Genomic DNA, 21,418 nt, shown 5'->3' on the forward strand with positions numbered 1-21,418 from the left:
GCAGATTTTGCTCTGACTTGGAGTTGATTCAGGAGAGCAATGGTGACCAGTGGGGAGGTGCTGTTCCTGATCAGTCCAGAAACAGGCTCAGTGTCACCAGATGTGGTCCCATGGACATTCCCTAAAACTCATGATTCTGTATTTAGTTATTGAAATGTTTTCATGACATGATTTGCCTCAGGACACCTTCACCTGCAAAGAGTCACTACTCTCCCTGTAGGTCTCCAGCCCCAGAGCTCCCTATATAGCAGGAGGACATGCAAATAGGTCCACCTCTGCTCATAAAAACCAGCCCAGCACTGATCCTGCAGCTCTGGGACAGGAGCCCAGCCCTGGGGATCACAGGTGTTACCATTCCCTGATCAGGACTGAACACAGACCACTCACCATGGGGTTTGGCCTCCGCTGGGTTTTCCTTGTGGCTCTTTTAGGAGGTAATTTATGGAGAACAAGAGACACTGAGTATGTGAGTAGATATGAGAGAATATATGATCATGTGAGAGGTTACTGACCAGGACATCTTTGTGTTTGCAGGTGTCCAGTGTGAAGTGCAGCTGGTGGAGTCTGGAGGAGGCTTGGTGAAGCCTGAGGGGTCTTTGAGACTCTCCTGTGAAGCCACCGGATTCACCTTCAGTAGCTATGGCATGAACTGGGTCCACCAGGTTCCAGGGAAGGGGCTGGAGTGGGTCTCTGGTGTTAGTAGTAGTGGTACCACATACTATGCAGACTCTGTGAAGGGCCGATTCACAGTCTCCAGAGACAATGCCAAGAATACGATGTACCTCCAAATGAACAGCCTGAGAACTGAGGACACAGCCGTGTATTACTGTGCAAGAGACACAGTAAGGGGAAGTCAGTGGGAGCTCAGACACAAACCTCCTTGAGGGAGACAGCAGAGCTGGGCTGCAGGGGGTGTTCAGGACTCCAGGGGGCGCTCAGGACATGTAGATCAGAACATCCAAACCAGAAGCAGAAGGAAGAGCAGGTTGGATTCCTGGATCCTGTTGGAGGCTGAGTTTCCTCTTCTTATGACATTGGCTCCTGGACCTTCTCCCAAGTCATGTTTGGGACACAGACAGTTCGGCAGCAAAGAGCTGTCAGTCCTGATGGAGAAGTGAGGCCACAGGGTGGCCAGTGCTCAGCCCTTGCTCGCAGAGATGATGGCTGTGGATTCAGTGCAAAAACAACATGACTCCCACCCACAGCAGCTTCAGAAGCTAAGTATGAAGATGCCCACACACCAGGGGGTGAGATAGTCTGCAGCCTTGACATAACCTGGATCTCTGGAGGCAGGGAGACATCTCCAGCAGGTGCAATGGCTTCAGGGAGCCAGAAGAGGTCTGGCTCAAGGTGAGCTGTATCAAGGAAGGAGATTTTTGGGGGGTTCTTGTGTTGGGAAGGGGCTAGAGTGGATGGACCCCTCCCAGACAGAAGAGAGACCACCAGGCTGCCTCACCCAGATGTCTAGATGTGGGCATAAGTGGAGAAGGGAAGGCAAGACTTCAGAGCTGCCAAATGTCAGCACAAAACCTGGGGTCAGACTCCTGTGTCCACCTAACAATTGCAATGATAAGGGAAAAAGGACTCATGCATTCAAAGTGGATGGTGAGCCAGTCAATAGGCATAAAGCAGGAGTGAGAGTTGGGTTTTGTTCTCACATTGACTGAAGCTTCCCCTGTCTGATCCTCAATTTGTTACCAAATTTTATGGGTCAGCCTCTGCTTCCAGAATTGCAACTTCTCAAGGGTTCTGAGCATCCTGAGTTTGACGTCCTGCACTGGAGCAGTTCTCAAAGGTGTGGATTCTGAATTGCTCTGTGAGCTGTAAGGTGTGAACTTGGAGGCTAACTTCAGTTTCATGATGGCCTTTATCGTGAAAACATTATCAGGTCTCTTCAGGACATTCAAAAGTCCTTTTTTTCTGATATCTCATTAGGTAAATATCAGTTAAATGATTTTTAAAAAGATACACTTGCTCTGCATTTTTATCCTCTCTCCATCTGTAGTCTTAGCCCATCACGAGCTCACAGACCCCTTCCCATATAGTCAACCTTCAGGTTTCCTTCCCCCAGGGTCTCAGGTGGATGCTGGGAGGGCAGGTACCAAAATGACTCTCTGAGACCAGAGGCAGGTCCATGTCCACACCCATGTCAGAGCGCCTGCTGGTCCAGAGTCAGTGCTCATGTCCCTCTAGGGGAAGGTGAGTCCAGTGTCTCAGAGCCTCTGTGTGGTTCAGGACCTGGGAGACCTTCCTGAGCTGCCCCCTGTGGGAGAGACTTCCTGCTGGGAGTAGTGAAGAGAAAGGAGGGACAGAGTGTGAGCCTGTCTCTGCTGCATGGCCTGGGCTTTGCTCATGGGAGCCAGGTGCTCCCCAGCAAGGCCTATTCCCTGGAGCTGGACAGAGACAGAGACGAGCCCTGAATGGTCATTTGCAGGGCCAGGGGACTTCCAGCAATGCACCCCTGCAGTCAAACAGTGACCCAGCCCAACCTCTGATTCTCCCTTGAGCAAATCTGACCTGTTCCACCTGCATCTGGGAGTGCAGGACCTGCAAGAGCACAGATACACTAGTGCCTGCTCCTCAAAGTCTGTGTTTGTATTATGGGTACATTTGATCAGCTTCCAAAGAAATTCACATCCTGACCTAGAATTCACATGTGGTCCCTGCCCATGTGTGATGTACAGAGAAGAGGGGCAAATGTGGATTTCATAGCAGAGAAAACCATCTCAGTGTGTGTGTGTGTGTGTGTGTGTGTGTGTGTGTGTGTGCGTGTGTGTAATTTTTTTAAATAAATGTGCAGTGAGATTTGACCATACACTGGGATATGAAGATGGGACCTTCAAAGAGAGGAACATAAGGACATAAGAGACCAAGAACCCCCAAGAGCTTCTCAATGAAAGGAGGGTTGGCTGTGTCCATGCAAATGGCAGCTTCAATGAAGGGCTACTGGCTTCCCTCAAGATAGCCCTGGTTTGGGGTCTCCTTGCAGAGCCATTGGGGATCAGTAAGGCCAGTTCACTCTACCCAGAGATGTCAAAACCACATGGTGTCCCTGAGGGAGCAATCTGACCTCAGGTCACAGCCTTCAGTACTGAACAAGACACTAAGAGGTCAATGCCCTGTGAGTCCAGACAGGATTTTCCACTGCATAGCCAGGGATGGGCAAGCTCTCCAAAAATTCATCTGGAATAAAAACAGACCTCGAATAGCTGCAGCAATCCAGAGAAAGAAGAACAAAGTTGGAGGGATCACAATACCAGATATCAAGCTATATAACCAAGCCATGGTCCTCAATACTGCCTGACACTGGCACAAGAACAGACATATAGACCAATGGAAGAGAACATAGAACCCAGAAATCAACCTAAGCTATTATGCTCAATTAATATTTGAGAAAGGAGGCAAGAGCATATAATGAAGTCAAGACAGTCTCTTCAATAAATAGAGTTGGGAAAATTGGACAGATACATGCAAAACAATGAAACTTGATCACCAACTTACACCATACACAAAAACAAACTCAAAATGGCTAAATAACTTAAATGTAATATGGTAAACCATAAAAATCTTATAAGATTCCATAAGCAGCAAAATAGCAGACATGTGTCATAGCAATATCTTCACTGATACAGCTCCTAAGGCAATGGAAATTAAAGAAAAAATAAACAAATGGGACTACATCAAAATAAAAAGCTCCGCACAGCAGAAGAAACCATCAACAAAAGAACAAGAAAGCCCACTGCATGGGAGAACATATTTGCTAATGATATTTCAGATAAGAGTTTAATCTGCAAAATTTACAGAGAACTCATACAACTTAACAAAAGGAAGATAAATGATCCAATCAGAAAATGTGCAAATGACCTAAATAGAAGCTTTTTGAAAGAGGACATACAGTAGGTCAAGAGACATATAAAAAATGCTCAAGTCACTAATAATCTGAGAAATGCAAATCAAAACAACAATGAGATACCATCTCACACCTGTCAGAATGGCTATCATCAACAAATCAACAGAGGACAAGTGCTGGCAAGTATGTAGAGAAAAAGAAACCTTCTTGCACTGCTGGTGGGAATGCAGACTGGTACAGCCACTGTGGAGAACAGTATGGAGTTTCCACAAAAAGTTAAAAATGAAACTCCCATTTGACCCAGTAATTCCACTTCTAGGACTATGTCCCATGAAACCGGAAACACCAATCAGAAAAGATATATACACCCCTATGTTCATAGCAGCACAATTTACAATAGCTAAGATTTGGAAACAACCTCATTGTCCATCAGCTTATGAGTGGATTAAAAACTGTGGTACATCTACACAATGGAATACTATGCAGTTATAAAAAGAAGGAAATTTTTACCATTTGCAACAGCATGGATGGAACTGGAGAGAATTATGCTAAGCAAAATAAGCCAGTTGGAGAAAGATAAATATCACATGATCTCAGTCATATGTGGGATGTAATGATCAACTTAATTTGATGAAGGAAAATAGATCCAGAGAAAAATGGCAGGGGAGGTGGGGAGGTTAGAGAGTAACCAAAGGAATTATATGCATACATATTAGTATAACCAATGGACACAGACACTGAAGTGGGCTTGCCCGGGGTGGGAATGTCTGAGGTGTGGGGGAGAAGGGGGATCAGTGGGGGAAAAGGAGACCTATGTAAAACTTTAGACAATAAATAAAAAATAATAAAATTGGACAACAGCAACTCGCTGTTCCAATGTCTTTGTGGGAATCTGTACTTTATCCAAGATCACTAGTTATTAGAAAGCTTTGTGTCAAATTAGAGTTGGGCTTTTGGGGTTTCAATTTTCCAATGACAGCCAAGGAGAAGATGCCTTCTTTCTTTCCCTATAAAAAGTTATAATGTATGGACAAACACCTTGTGTATAGAAAATGAGAACAGCCAAAACCAGTTTGGCTCAGTGGTAGAGCGTCGGTCTGCAGACTGAAAGGTCCCGGGTTCGATTCCAGTCAAGGGCATGTAGTAGATTTCTTTAAAAAAAGAATCACACACATTAAGAAAGATAATGACTACAGATTGAGGTTCTTGGTCTAATGAAATGAAGGCTCCTCATACAGACACACCATCACCATGGCTCCTCCAGTGAGGGGTGTCCACTCTTACCTTTAAGTGTTGAGAGATTTCATAAAAAGGACCCCAATGAATTAGGCAGCTTTAGTGATTCAGGGTGAGACCAGATCAGTAATGACCACAAAGGTGTCCAAGTGCAGATCCCTGGACCTGTGAGGTGTTACATTCTTGAACAGAAACACTGTGAGAATGTGCATGTAGGAAACAGGAAACTCCTTCCCACCAGTTTGCAATAACATGTTCCTTACTTCTCTTGATCCCGGCCTACAAGATCTTTAGTGATTTTATATTTAACAACTCCTGCTCATAATTATTCAGGGATATACTATGATGACACAAGCTGTCTCTACCATGCCCTACAATTTCTTCTGGGCCTTCACTGGAGGAGGCTTTAAGCCCATACGTTCCGTAACTCTCTGTCCATGAACATCAATCATATTTCTGTCATGTGCCTCAAACTAGTCTAGTTTCCTCCAATCACCCAGACCCATAGTCAAGTCCAGATTTATGGGTATCTTCCCAGCAGTGCTCCTCTCTGGTACCAGAACCTACTCCAGTCCTGTAGATGCTGTAACCAAATTACATGGAGACTGGAGGCTGAGCATTTTTTTGGGCGTTCTCTGTAAAATCTGCCAAAGCAGGTCCTGATAAAGGAAATATTGTTAAATTATACTTGGCTAAAATTAAAGCATTTTTATCCCAAAGATTCCATTGAGCAAATTAAAACACAAAATAAATATTCCATTGAACAAACTAAAATACACACATAAATATGAGGAACATATTTCAAAATCATATGTCTGATTGGAGAATGAATATATATATATATATAAAGTCCCAGTGCATGAAATTCATGCATGGCGGCGGGGGGGGGGGGTGTCCCTTGGCCCAGCCTGCACCCTCTCCAATTTTGGACTCCTCGAGGGATGTCTGACTGCCTGTTTAGACCTGATCCCAGTGGGATCAAGCTTAAATGGCAGTCAGACATCCCTCTCATGATCCAGTACTGCTGGCTCCCAACTGCTCGCCTGCCTACCTTCCTGATTGCCTCTAACTGCTTCTGCCTGCCAGCCTCATCACCCCCTAACCACTCTCTTGCCAGCCTGATTGATACCTAACTGCTTCCCTGTCAACCTGTTTGCCCTTAACTGCCCTCCCCTGCAGGCTGGATTGCCCTCATCTGCCCTGTCTTTCAGGCTTAGTCCCTCCCAATTGCCACCCACTGCTGGCCATCTTATGGTGGCCATCTTGTGTCCACATGGGGCAGCCATCTTTGACCACATGGAGACAGCTATTTTGTGTTGGAGTGATGGTAAATTTGTGTATTATTATTTTATTAGATAAGATAGAGGTCTGGTGCACAGGTGGGGGCCAACTGGTTTGCCCTGAAGGGTGTCCCGGATCAGGGTATGGGTTTCCCTTGGGGTGTGGGGCATCCTGGGTGAGGGGTCTGTGGTGGTTTGCTTTGCAATCCGACCATGCCCACCAGCAACCCAAGTGGAGGCCCTGGAATCTGGTATTTATTTATCTTCTATAATTGAAACTTTGTAGCCTTGAGTGGAGGCCTAGGCCAGCCAGGGTGTGAGGAAAGCTTGACTTCCTCCATTGCTGGGGAAACCTAAGACTCCTGCAGCCACCTTGGTTGGGTTAATTTGCATACTCACTTCTAATTGGCTGGTGGATGTGGCTGGTGGTGTAGCAGAGTGATGGTTAATTTGTATATTAATTTGTATATTGCACTTTTATTAGATACCATATATACATTAAGGATGTTATATGCTTGTGGGAGAGCCCAGCACCCTCTGACCAGATTGACCTACCAGGAGGACAGAAGGAGGCTGGGAGTAAGGGATGACTCTCAGGGTTGAGGTTTCCTTTCCTGTGAGAAATTCTATGGTGGAATTCTCTTCACTCTCTTGCCAGCCTGATTGATACCTAACTGCTTCCCTGTCTCTGAGCCCCAAAATTACTGATAACACTAGACAGAGAAAATAGATTAATGTCTTTTCATCATCATTTCAATATAGGAATGATTCTGAGTTGTGCATATTCATGACCATTGATTTTATTTCTTGTCTTTTATCCACATAAAGCCACAACTTTTTCTGATGTAACTAGTTTTGGGTCTCTTCAATAGGATTTTGCATAGAGAGGTTTCACAGTGAGCTGTAGACAAAATCACCAAATTTACAAAATACAGATCAAAGAATGTGTCACCTGCCTGTTCTTGGAGGTAGTTACTCAGATGAAAATAACATCATAAACTAAGATATATGATATTGAGAGTAGCTATCCTTTATATTTTTCACAACAGTAGGAACTTTTTATGTAAAATTAAATTTAAAAAAATTGGAAATTGTGAATACCATGAGATTTTGAAAATCAGAAAATGTTAGAACAAATGCTAATCATTTTCACATCTGTTTGAAAGATGCATGAGTAGTTAAACCTGTAAACTACTCATCTAGTCACAATTTCCTTTTATGCTCAGAAATTTAGGCAAATTTTTATTTAATTCCAATGTGCTTCATGACCCATGTGGTCCCCTTTCCCTGATTTGCATAGTGAGTGAGGTCAAATGAAGCGATGCCCCCATAAGGGCTTCAGAATGACCATGGAATTCAGACCTCAGGCCCTACACTTATAGGAAAGGCTGCCTCACATGCAAATTTCTCTTCAAGATCCAGGATAAATCCTCTCTTGAGCTGTGCAGTCTCACAGCTCTCTTCTCACTCAGGGTTAAGGTCTTTGGGAAGGCAGAGCTGTGGTCTAGAAGAAGATGAGACTGCTGGGTCTTCTCCTCTGCCTGCTGACAGCCCCGCAAGGTGAGGGTCCTGTCCCAGGTGCTCCTGCAGGAGTCGGGGCCAGGACTGGTGAAGCCCTCGCAGACCCTCTCTCTCACCTGCACTGTCTCTGGTTACTCTATTACCAGTAATTATTGCTGGGATTGGATCCATGAGCCTATGAGAAAGGGGCTGGAGTTGATGGGGTGCATGTGGTATGATTCAGATACTAAGTACAGGGCCCATGAGTGACCTGGTGTTTGTGGAGGGGCAGGAGGTGCACAACGGGAACACTGTCATACTTTACAGTCTTCCCATGTCACTCAGGTTTCCTTGTCACTCAGATTCCTGTCACTCAGATGTCCTATCACTCAGATTTCTTGTGTCACTCAGATTTTTGGAGAGCAGCAGCCTAGTAAGACCTGCTTGAACCAGAGGAGTCATGTCATTATCTTCCTGAAGACACTGTCAGCCTCCCTGAGCCTGACATCCTGTCCTCCAGGACTCCCTCCAGGGCCCTGTCACAGTACACATCACAGGGAAGAAGGAGGAGAACACACAGGTGCTCACAGGTTTAGAGAAGAAGAGTCTCCACCACAGGTAGGATGCCAGCCTGCAAAATGTTTTTTCAGTCTCCACAGTCTTCCCTCCAAGTGGGTGAGAAGTCCCTGGTCCCAGAAAGGGATTTGTTCACAGTTGGGCACATTTAGGGATCCATGAGATTAAGGGTGTGACTGCTGCCCTGCCCTGGGAGTGCTCACAGCTCTGGCCCAGCTACAGAAGAAAGCCTTTCTGTGCAGGTGGGGACATGTGACTGCTGTTCATTTGGGAATATGGTGGCAGCTCCCAACAGGCATAGAGAGAAATCAGTATGGCCTGGGCAGGGTCTGCTCTGCTCTCTATTGGATTAAACATGAACAGGGAAAATTGCATCATTTAAATGCCTGATGAGGACCAGGTAATGTAGGGGCTCTGGGTTTAGATATTCCCAACTAACAGCCACACCCAGCATCCTACTCCCCAGAGCATTGGACATATTTAGCAAATACAGAGGCTTCCGGAGAGGCAATGATGAATGCCACGTCTGACCCCAGGTCCAGCTGCAGCCATGAAAGTTATTGCTGACCTCCTAAAACCCATATAGAGATGTCCATGCACATTAGGGCTGGAGAGGGCCACAGACCTCTAATAATAGAGTAAACAGACAGGGACTATAGGGTTCACAACAGTGGTCCTGGGCCCAACACAGACCTCAGGTACATGTGACAGACCTGGGGGAACATGAATCCCCTTATGTGACCACATTCGAGGTGAAGCACTGCCTTCTCCCTGGTAGCAAGGACACTGGGGCAACAGAAGGATCCCACCCTGAAGTGGGGGTAACACCATAGCATATATTCTCATTCATGCTCTCATCTCATGCCAGAGTTCTGCACACTCACCGAGCAGGTTCTGCTCTGCCCTGGGGTCAGTTTATGGGGGCAATGGGAGTCATGGGAAGTGCTCAGCCCAGATACTGGGCTCATTGTTACCAGATGTGGACACTTGACAAATCTCCATAACTCCTTATCATTGTATATTAGTTACTGACATGCTATCATGACCAGGATTCTAACTCAGGACATTCATACCTGGATAAAGGCACTGTCCTTATTGTAGGTCTCCAACCCCAGAGAATCCTATATAGCAGGAGGATATGCAAATAGGGCCCCCTTTTCTCATCAAACAAGCCCAACCCTGACCCTGTAGCTCTGGGACAGGAGCCCAGTCCTCGGCCCCCAGGTGTCCCCATTCCCTGATCAGGACTCAACACAAACCATTCACCATGGGGTTTGGCCTCAGCTGGGTTTTCCTTGTGGCTCTTTTAAGAGGTAATTTTTGGAGAACAAGAGACACTGAGTATATGATTAGACATGAGTGAGAGAAACGGTGGACCTGTGAGAGTTTTCTGACCAGGACATCTTTGTGTTTGCAGGTGTCCAGTGTGAAGTGCAGCTGGTGGAGTCTGGGGGAGGTTTGGTGCAGCCTGGCAGTCTCTGAGACTATACTGTGAATCCTCTGGATTTAGCTAAGGCATGAACTGGGTCCACCAGGTTCCAGGGAAAGGGCTGGAGTGGGTGGTAGTTTATGGAGTGATGGAAGTATGACATACTATGCTGACTCTGTAAAGGACCGCTTCACCATCTCCAGAGACAATGCTGACAATACACTGTATCTTCAAATGTGCAGCCCGAGAGCCCAGGACAGGACCATGTATTACTGTGCCAGACACACAGTGAGGGGAAATCAGACACAAAGCCTCCCTGCAGGAGAGGCTGTGACCACCAGGGGGCGATCAGAATCAGTGAACACAAGGAGCATCCCAGCAGCAGGTGCAGTTGGAGGTTTGGGCTGGTTTCCTGTGTAGTTTCCTCTTCATGTCACACTTTCCCTCAGGGGAACCACTGGATTCCAGATTCTATGCTTACCTCTGAAGTTTATTAATTTGAAATTCTGTTGTAAAGAAATACAACTTTTTTGCCCAAATGATAATTAACGATCTAACTAGAGGTCTGGTGCATGAAATCATGCACATGTGGGGTCCAGCTGGCACAGATAGCAGCTATGGAGGGCTGGGCTGGCAGGTGGAGGGATGCAGGAGGTTGGCTGGCCAGCCTGCACTCAATCAGGGTGGCAAGGGGGGGTAATCAGTGACAGGGTTGGCCTGGGGGAGGGATTGTAGGCAATTTTGGGGATGTTATCAGAGCCCCACTGGGCTGGTTGGCCACTGCAGTGCATGTCATAATGACTGGTCGTTCTGTTTGTTCCAGTAATTCTGCTGTTCCGGTTACATGGCTTTTATATAGAGAGAAAGATATTCTCACCCATGTCACTTAAATCTAGCCAGAGGCTCTGCTGACTTGACAGTGCAGCTCAGCCCCACCCAGATCAGGACCCAGCCAGCCAGCAGCAGGAGACAGCTCCCAACAGGCACAGGATGGGCAGCAGGCTTCAAAGAAGTGTGACCCCAAAGCTAGGGAAGAAGAACATGGGTGGTGAGGTTTACTCACTTGTCATCATATTTGTAGCACCAATTGGAGGCACCATCGGGAGTTGGTAGAGGGACCCACCATACATTGGAGTGTATGTGCAGGCTGATCATGTCTCTCACACAGAGGGCCCTTGGATAGGTTTATTTCATCACTTGCACATCTACTGTGAGCAGGGCAGGCTTTTCAGACAGTCATAAATGGATGCCTGTTGGCTTCTGTGCTGTTGGGATGAGCTCCTGGAAGGTGCTGGCCATTCAGTTGATCTCTAACCCCCCTCCAACTCTTCCCTACCATCCTGCTGTAGTTCGTCATAAAGGTTTTAATAAGAACTAGATTTAGCACAATTGCTGATACCTGGAGCACATTTGAGCTGGCGATGGGAGATTATTTGTTTGAACTGCATTCTGGAGAGGACTATTCTAGAGAGGAAAACAACATTGCCCACATCATAGAACTGCTAGGCAGTGTCCCACAACACTTTGCTCTACCTGGAAGATACTCTCAGGAATTCTTCAATCTCAGAGGAGAACTGTGGCATATCACCAAGCTGAAGTCCTGGAGCTTCCTTGATGTACTTGGGAAAAGTATGGGTGGCCCCATGAAGATGCTGCAGTTTACAGATTTCTAGATTTCAATGTTAGAAATTGTTCCAGAAAAACAAGCCTCAGCTGGCAAATGCTTTCAGCATCCTTGGCTGAATTCTTATCAGATTCTACAAATACAGTATTCTGAGCTAGCTAATATTTTCTGGTACATTGGACCTAACCAGTGATTCATTAAGCTGGCTTCATCCTTAGAGCTTTATTTAGCTTTGAGGTACTGTCATTTGACATTTTGCTTTTGATGGGAACTCCAATTTCAGGGGAAAAAAGGAAAGAGAAAGAGAGAGAGAGAGAGAGAGAGAGAGAGAGAGAGAGAGAGAGAGAGAGAGAGAGAGAGAGATGTACCTGGTGGCCTGGCTCAGTGGTTGAGTGTCACAGTTCCATGGCTGGTCAGGGCACATGCCCATGTTGCAGTCTCAATCCCAGTGTGGGTCATGCAGGGGGTAGCAGATTGATAATTCTCTCTCAACATTGATGTTTTTATCTCTCCCTCTCCCTCACTTCCTCTCTGAAATCACTGAAAAAAATATTTTTTAAAAAGGAAAGGAATGTTTGGATCCCCCATGTAAGGACACTGATCTGATTCAGGGTTTTATTGTGGATCAAGATGGGGGCAGGGAGGTTCCTGAACACAGAGGGGCTTGTGTGGTATAAATGCCCCACCTGTAGGACACAAGGGGCATCCTGCTTTCTTTTCCATTTTCCCACATGCACAGGAGAAGAGAGAGAGAGATAAACCTTAACATGTTAGCATCAAACATCAAAAATAGAGCCTGGGAAAGAACCAAGATGGTGGCATAGGTAAATTTGGGTAATCCCCACCTACCACAACCACATCAAAATTACAACTAAAATACAGAACAACCATCAATAAGAACAGCCTGAAAGCTGAAAGAACAGAACTCCTACAGCAAGCAAAGGGATTAAGACAGCACATTGGAAAGGAGGAAATAAAACTGTCATTATATTCAGGTGACATGATATTTATTGTACATAGAAGACCCTAAAGACTCCACCAAAAAACTATTAGATTTAATAAATGAATTTGGCAATACAGCAGGATACAAAATTAAAACCAAGAAATCGATAGTATTTTTATACACCAATAATGAATTGTGAAAAAGAGAAACTAAACAAACAATATCATTTATCATTGTAACAACAACAAAATTAAGATACTTAGAAATAAAACTAACCCAGGAGGTAAAAGACTTATATTAAGGAAACTACATGACTTTGAAAAAATAGATAGAGGAAAACATAAATAAATGTAAGAATATACACTGTCCGTGCCAACTGGTTTGTCTCAGTGGATAGACGTTGGTCTTTAGACTGAAAGGTCCCAGGTTTGATTCCGGTCAAGGGCATGTACATTGGTTGCGGGTACATCCCCAGTGTGCAGGAGGCAGCTGGTCAATGTTTCTCTCCTATCGATGTTTTTAGCTCTTTCCTCCTCTTTGTGAAAAATCAATAAAATATATATTTTTAAAAAAAGAATATTCAGTGCCCATGCATTGGTAGAATTAACATCCTTAAAATGTCCATACTACCAAAGACAACCTATAGATTTAATGCAAACCCTACTAAAATAACAGCAGCATGTTTCAAAGAGCTAGAAGAAAACACTACAAACATTTATATGGAACCAAATAGCTGTAACAGATTTGAGAAAGAAGAAATGAGTTGGAGGGATAGCAATTCTAAATATAAGGTTATAGTACAAAACAGTCTGGTGCTGGGATAAGAACAGGCATCTTGACCAGTGGAACACAAAAATGACCCCAGAAATAGACCCTAGCCATTACACACATTTAATACTTTTCAAAGTAAACAAGAACTTACAACGGAGTACAAAAAGACTTTTCAATAAATGTTATGGGGTAAATTGGGCAGGTACATTTAAAAAAAATGAAAATAGACCACCAACTTACACAAGAAACAATTTAATTTGGATAATGACTGAAATGTAAGCAGGGACACTATAAAAATCCTAGAAGAAACCATAGGCAGCAAAATGCCAGACATCTCTAGTAGCAACATGTTTATAGGAACATCTCCTAGGGCAAAGGAAACTAAGTAGAAAAAAAAAAAATCAGACTACATCAAAATAAAAAGCTTCTACACAGAAAAGAAACCAACAAAATGAAAAGAGAGCCCACTGTATAGGAGAACATCTTTGGCAATGATGCACCTGATAAAGGGTTAATATCCAAAATACATAAGGAAATCATACAACTTAAGAAAAGGAAGACAAACAATCCAATTAAAATATGGGCAAAAGACCTACATTAACACTTCTCCAAAGGGGATATACAGATGACCAAGAGACATATGAGGAAATTCTCAAGTCACTAATCATCCAAAGATGCAAATTAACCAGAAAATTAGGTATCACTCCACAGCTGTTAGAATGATTACCATAAGCAAACCAACACATCATGTGTCGAGCACTTGAGAATGTGGAGAAAAATGAACCCAGGTACATTGCTGGTGGGAATGCAGACTGGTACAGCCACTATGGAAAACACTATGAAGTTTCTTTAAAAAATTAACTATGGAACTGCCATTTAACCCAGTGATCCCACTTTTAGGAATATATCCTAAGGAATGGGAAATACCAATCAGAAGGAATGCCTGCACCCCTATGTTCATAGCAGCAAACTTCAATAGCTAAGACCTGGAAACAGCCCAAGAGACTATCAGTATATGAGTGGATAAAAATCATGTGGTATATTTATACAACAAAGTGTACTATATAATAAAGAGGTAATATGCAAATTTACCACCATGCTTTTGCACAAGATGGCCACACCCATGTGGTCACAAGATGGCCATTACAAAATGGCCGGCAGAGGAGGACAGTTATGGGTGATCAGGCCAGCAGGGGAAAACAGTAGGGGGCCTAAATCAGCAGTCTGACAACCCCTGAGGGGTCCCAAATTGTCAAGATTGCAGGCTGGACTGAGGGACAGCCCCTCCCCCCCATTGCTTAAATTTCATGCACTGTGCCTCTTTATTATAATATATACCCATAATAATGAAATGGTAATATGAAAATCAACCAAATGACCAAGCAGCATCTGGATGACCTTCCGGATGACCACGCTATGACATGAACTGGTGCCAGGCCTGCCAAGGTGGTGTGATGCAATTGGTCTGGGGCCCAGCCATCACCCCAAGATTGCCCCACATAGGGAGGCCCAGACCACCCTCCTGGCTGCACTGAGGCAGGTGTGTGGGACTCCCTCTGCAGGGGCTATGGATCTGGGGCCCCCTCTATCGATTGCCCCATAGAGGGAGGCTCAGGCCACCAGCCAGCGACACTGTAGCAGGTGTGTGGGGCTGGCCAGTGATTGCTCCACAGATGAAGGTCCAGGTCAGCCAAGTGATGGCACCCCATGCTTGTTGCCCACAGACAGAGGAAATGGGTGGGCAATGGCATTGCTGCACAGATAGCAAGCAGTGGCAACAGTGGGGCTTGGTAAGCTGCCAGCAACTGGAGGAAAGAAAGCCCTGATAGGTCCTGAACACAAGCCAGGCCTAGAACACTCTCCTCCCTCTTCACCCCCACCTGCATGAATTTCATATATAGGGCCTATAGTACATCCATAAAAAAGAATGATCTGTTGCCCTTTGAGACAACATGGAGGGACCGGGAAAGTATCATGCTAAGTGAAATAAGTGTCAGAAAAAGACAAGTATCATAGGATCTCGCTCATATATGGAATCTAATGAACAAAATAAACTGATGAATAAAATGGATTCAGAGACTTAGAAGCTTGGAATAGACTGCAGAATCTCAGAGGGAAGATGGGGGAGGGTAGGACACATGAAACAAAATACTGATGATCTTTAATAAAAGTAAAAATCATTTGTTCCACCAAATATTCCTTCAGGGGAATTAAATTATAAGCTTTGCAAAAGAATATGTTTCTGAATTATGTGCCTGATGGGAGAATGTGTACATTACACATTAAGGATATGGCGTGTTGTGGGGGAGAGCCCTCTGATCACAGTGATCATGCCCAAGGACAGGACAGAGGGAGGCTGGGAGTGATGCTTTCCTGACAGAGTTGAAATGACCTTTTCTGTGAGAAAATGTATGCTAGGAATTCTTCAATTTTCCTCAATCTGAACCCCAACATCACTGATAACACTAGAATGAGAAAACAGGTCAATCTCCTTCCATCATCATTTCAACATATAAGTGATTCAGAACTGTACACATACAAGATCACTAGTTTAATTTCTTGTGTTTTCTTCATTTAAAAACCATGATTATTTCTTTTCTTTGAAAGAAATCATGACTATTTCTAATGTAACTAGTTTGGAGTCTCTACAAAGGATGAGTATGCACAGGAAGGTATTATCACAATTATGAAATTTTCAACATGAAGAATCAGGAATGTCTCATCTGCTTGTGATTGGGGGGAGTAGTTTCTCAGATCAAGGTAATGTGGTAAATTAAGACAAAATATATTAAAATGTTTGTCCTTTACTTTTTATTTTTTATACAACTATAGAAAATAATTGTATAAGATGAGATTTAAATTTTAGAAATTGTGGCTATACTAGTACTTTGCAATTCAGAAATGATCTGGATAAATGCTAATCCCTTTTGCATTTATTTGAAAGATTTAAGTGTAACTTGCTCATCTAGTTCATGTTTTTATATATATATATATATATATATATATATATATATATATATATATAAAATTGATTTTTTACAGAGAAGAAAAGAGAGGGATAGAGAGTTAGAAACACATGAGAGTGAAACATTGATCATCTGGGGATGTGCCTGCAACCAAGGTACATGCCTTAACTGGAATCAAACCTGGGACCCTTCAGTCCACAGGCCGATGCTCTATCCACTGAGCCAAACTGGTTAAGTCTAGTTTATTTTTCTTGTGCTCAGAAAGTTTATGCCATACTTTGCCCCAATTCCAAAATACTTTACGACCCACATTGTCTCCTTTCCCTGAATAGCTGGTGAAGGTCAAGGGAAGACAGGCCCACACAAAGATCCCAGGATGACCAGGGCATTCTGACCTTAGGCCCTACACTTACAGGAAAGGACTGCTCCTCTTGCAAATTTCTCTTCAAGCTCCATGGTAAATGCTCTCCCGAGCTTTGCAGGCTTCCAGCTCTCCCCTCACACAGGGCTGAGGTCTCTGGGAAAGCAAAGCTGTGGTCTAGAAGATGAGACTTCTCTTGTGCCTAGTGACAGCCCGCCAAGGTGAAGGTCTCAGGGGTCAGACAGGGGCCATGGGATGGCTGTGACTGCACATAACTGTCAAGTACTGATGCTTCTTGTCCCAGGTGTCCTAACCCAGGTGCAGCTGCAGGAGTCGTGTCCATGACTAGTGAAGCCTTCTCTGGATTCTCTTTAACAAACCATCACGTGCACTGGACCTGCCAGGCTCTGGGAAAGGGAGCTGGAGTGATGGAAATTCAGACTATAACCCAACATTGAAATCCTGAATCAATATCACCCAGATATTCAAGAGCCAAGTTTACTTAACACGGAACAGCCTGAGAACTTATGCCATAGCCATGTATTACTGTGCAATATGCGGTAAGGGGAAGCCAGTTTCAGCCCAGACACAAACCTCCTAAGGGAGTCAGCAGGGCTGGGCTGAGGGGGATTCTCAGGACCCACAGCAGAGAGAACAGTCCTTGGAGCAGGAGCAGAGGGAGGTGGGGAAGAAAGATGTCCTGTTGGGATCAGGGATTTTCTCTCAAGCTCACAACTGCTGTCAGGGATGATTCTTTCTTTTTCTCTGTGGCTTTAATTTCTTGCAGTTGGTAATACAGGTGCAAGAGGAGGAGGTCACATTGCTGTTCTCCGATGACAAATGGGGCCTTGACTGTCCTCACCACAGTCTGGTATTTTCTGTTTTTCTTTCTCCACATAGACCATCCTCAGTGCTCTTGTCGGGCTGTGATTGGCAAACTTTCCCACTAAGAGAGACCCTGCACAGCCCAGGCACCTGATTGCTAAGCTCAGGGTCTGACCCACATGCCCACCTGTCCCCATAGGGGCCCTTCCTTCTGACAGGCCCACGATTAATAAAACATGTGCACGTCCCATCAACAGTGGAAGTTGGGGGGAAAAAACAAACAAAACAAAAACAAAAAACATCTAAATGGTGCCAAGAACCTTTGAGGGCTGCTCCCTGGCCACTTCTCCCCTTTACAGATGCCAGGATTTGCTGTTTCTGATACCACAAGAGCAGGAAATGACCTCAGTTCTATTTATAAAGGTGTCATACAAGCACTGATGTGACATGATACCAGAGTGCCTATCCCCTATAGTGTAGTTTAATAGGGAATTTTAACAAAGGTTTATTGGGAATCACCTCATTTCAACAAGCAGCTGACTTGATAAATCAAATACCTTAGTGAAGGAGGCAGCTATACAGTTTTTATTCTTTTTTTAAAATTAAAATCATGAGCTAAACTTTGGCATTTCATAATGACGGCATTGAATTATCTGTAGATTACTCCTGTGAGGTCTCAGATCTGATAGTAACCCAGGTTGAGGCTGCTTGTTGGGCATCTTGATCTATCACAGCATTTTCTCAGCCTCCATGTTATAGGTGATGTAGTGGCTCCACCTTCACCGCACTCACTTCTGCAGAACCCAGGAGAGCTCCCACACTTCCCACCTTACTCCCTTGATGGGTTTCCAGAAGCTATGAGAATCCGCTTTGTCTGCAAAGCACCCTCAAGTCATGTACTGCTCCCCAGACCTTTCTGTGTCTATGTGGTCCCCTCCTGACTGACGGATCTAGTGAGTGCAGAACCTCCCTCCACGTGCGTGAGTTTACATCAGAGAGAGGAACCGATTCTGAAGGAAACTTACTTTATTAGGAAGTGCTGTTTCCAGCCTCCAGTTATAATCCTGCTGAGTGATCCCTCAGGTACTTTAGGTCAAGGCTCTCCTTGCGTGTCTCCAATAAACTGAAGGTGTGCACTGAACCACCCCTGATGAAAGTAAAACAATTACCACCCATTCTTGGAATTCAGCCATGACACCTGTCTGAGATGCACAATACAGTAGTTTGAACCTCACCTGGAACCTGGGACTTTGTTTAATTTTCAAGCTGGTACTTTCTTGCCTGAATGACTATGGATGTTATGTGTGGCTATTTCAGAAAAAAAGGAAGGAAATCACAACATCATGAAGGACTATCCTGGAGGTATGTCTGCTGAAATGTGGTGAATTCCTGTGCATGGTAATTCATCTCCGGACTTGTGGTAGTTATTCCCACATAGCACATTGGTCCATCCACTGAAGGGGCTTCAGGTTCCCAGGGACACCCATCATGTACAGACACAGTGAGGGCACTGCCAAGATCCACATGCAGACGTAAGTAGGTACTCAAGAGGGAGGAGATGGTGCTTCTGAAATGAGTTGCTGATGAAGTAGGAAAGCCCAACATGCCCTCTTGCTTTCCAATTAGAACCCTGTTACATACCCTGATGGTGAATACAAGGCAGAACTGCCAAGGCTGACCAGGTTTCTCTGAAATTAGATCCATCAGCTCCAGCAATGGAAAATTACCTGAATGACTTATTCATTCTGTAATCAAGGGGTAGAGCAAATACTATTCTTCATATCAATAATTTTATATATATAAAATTATTGCCACTAATTTATTATACATAATTATTACCACTAATTATTACCACTAACTAGTACCACTAATACTGGTGGTAGCACTTACTATGCAGACTCTGTGAAGGGCCGATTCACCATCTCCAGGGACAACGCCAAGAACATGCTGTATCTGCAAATGAACAGCCTAACAGCTGAGGACACAGCCATATATTACTGTGCTACAGACACAGTGAGAGGAAGTCAGTGTGAGCCCAGACACAAACTTCCCTGCAAGGGAGGTTTTAACTGATATATTATATATATATATATATCAGTTATTTCACGTCAGTGATTTACATCAAGATGTTTTATAATTAAATTTCTAAAACTAAAATATAACTTCTCCCCCACTGATACCAACTTCACTTAAAATGATCTTCACTTATTATGATCATTTTCTTCTATATCCCAATGAAGCTAGATCTACAACAGGGTCTAGAGAATAAACACCACAAAGGAAGCAGTAACCTGCTACATGTCTAGCACCAAACTCCCTTGAAGGAATAAGGCCTGGGAGCTCTATCTCGGTCTCTATAGTTCATGCTTCTGGTTCCCACACAGACACTCCTCTTTTCCTCAACTCTTGGTCCACTGGCTCTACGTTCACAATCAGGTCCTGGTTTATTCTCTGATCATGTTGTAGAGTAAATAATGTCAGATGGAACTTCCTGTCTCCTAGACATGAATCTCCTGTACTTTTCCTTCTTTCTCAGGTGTGAAGTTGATTTCTCTTCATTGTCATTACTGGAGACTGTCAAAGCCATCTCTCATTTTAAACCCTTCTCTCTGTCTTTTTATGATGAGTTTCACTCCTGGATATTTGTTCAGGTCTCTTGGAGCTTTTGGGTTCAATGGAAAGTGCACAGGCCCCTATTTGGAGAATTATTTAACATACATGCACCTGTGGACATGGAACACTCAGGGACAATGTACTCTATGTCAGAGTCCAACCCCAGAGCTCCCTATATAGCAGGAGGACATGCAAATAAGGACCCTTCAGCTCATAAAGGCCAGCCCAGGCTGAACCCTGCAGTTCTGGGACAGGAGCTTAGCCCTGAGATACCAGATGTTTCCATTCCCTAATCAGGACTGAACACAGACCACACACCATGAGGTTTGGGCTCAGCTGGATTTTCCTTGTGGCTCTATTAAGAGGTAAATTATGGAGAACAAGAGACACTGAGTATGTGAGTGGGTATGAGTGAGAGAAACAGTGCATGTGAGAGTTTCCTAATTAGGCCATTTTTGTGTTTTCAGGTGTCCAGTGTGAGGGGCAGTTGGTGGAGTCTGGGGGAGGTTTGGTGCAGCCTGGAGGGTCCCTGAGACTCTCCTGTGAAGCCTCTGGATTCAACTTCATTAGCTACTACATGAACTAGATCCACCAGGCTCCAGGGAAGGGGCTTAAGTGGGTTTCATGCATTACTAATACTGGTGGTAGCACATACTGTGCAGACTCTGTGAAGGGCCGATTCACCATCTCCAGGGACAACTCCAAGAACATGCTGTATCTGCAAATGAACAGCCTAAGAGCGGAGGACACAGCAATATATTACTGTGCTACAGACACAGTGAGAGGAAGTCAGTGTGAGCCCAGACACAAACCTCCCTGCAAGGGAGGTTTTAACCACCAGGGGTCTCTGAACAGGAGGACCATCCCAGCAACAGTTGCAGTTGGAGGTCTGGGCTGATTTCCTGTGCAGTTTCCTCTTCATGTCACAGTTTCCCTTAGGGAAACTCTCTGGATTCCTGACTCCATTTATCTCTGAAGTCTCTGAGTTAGAAATGTCTGTTGTAAAGAGAGACAACTACCAGATCTGGACAAACCACAGAGAGCCTCTTCCAGACAATCTTCTGCACATGTCACCTAAAACCAACTAGAGGCTCTGCAGACTCAATAGTACAGCTCAATTCCTCACAGCTCAGGGACCATCCAGTCAACAGAAAGACTTATGTGGGCTGGACTGTGGGCACCAGTGTCATGTGACCCCAAAGCTAGTGAAGAAAGAGCAAGGTGGTGAAGGTCAATGACTTGTCATCATGCTCACAAAACCAAGAGTAGGTGATGCCAGACAGAGTCAGAGGAACCCACAGCAACTTGGTACAGATGTCCAGACTGACAACAAATATACACACAAAGGGACATAGAATGTGTATTTTGTACATATTTGAAATATCTGGGAACCACAGGAAAGGTCATTCAGTAAGACAAAGGTGATTTCATGGATCCAGCAAAG

General features: G+C 44.5%; 2 gene segments (V, D, J or C); both read left to right on the forward strand.

The window, feature by feature from the left end:
- Positions 1-293: 293 nt before the first annotated feature.
- LOC118727735 lies at positions 294-899 on the forward strand. The segment is given in 2 exon segments: positions 294-434; positions 535-899. Coding segments are annotated over 2 exon segments (396 nt in total).
- An 8,737-nt stretch (positions 900-9,636) lies between these two features.
- Positions 9,637-21,418, forward strand: part of LOC118727608 — a 36,147-nt gene continuing 24,365 nt past the window's right edge. The window contains 1 exon segment of the V gene segment in view: positions 9,637-9,755. Within this exon segment, the coding sequence occupies positions 9,710-9,755 (46 nt within the window).

The sequence above is a fragment of the Pipistrellus kuhlii genome, unplaced genomic scaffold (genome assembly GCF_014108245.1).
Source record: "Pipistrellus kuhlii isolate mPipKuh1 unplaced genomic scaffold, mPipKuh1.p scaffold_m20_p_25, whole genome shotgun sequence".
Classification (NCBI taxonomy): domain Eukaryota; kingdom Metazoa; phylum Chordata; class Mammalia; order Chiroptera; family Vespertilionidae; genus Pipistrellus; species Pipistrellus kuhlii.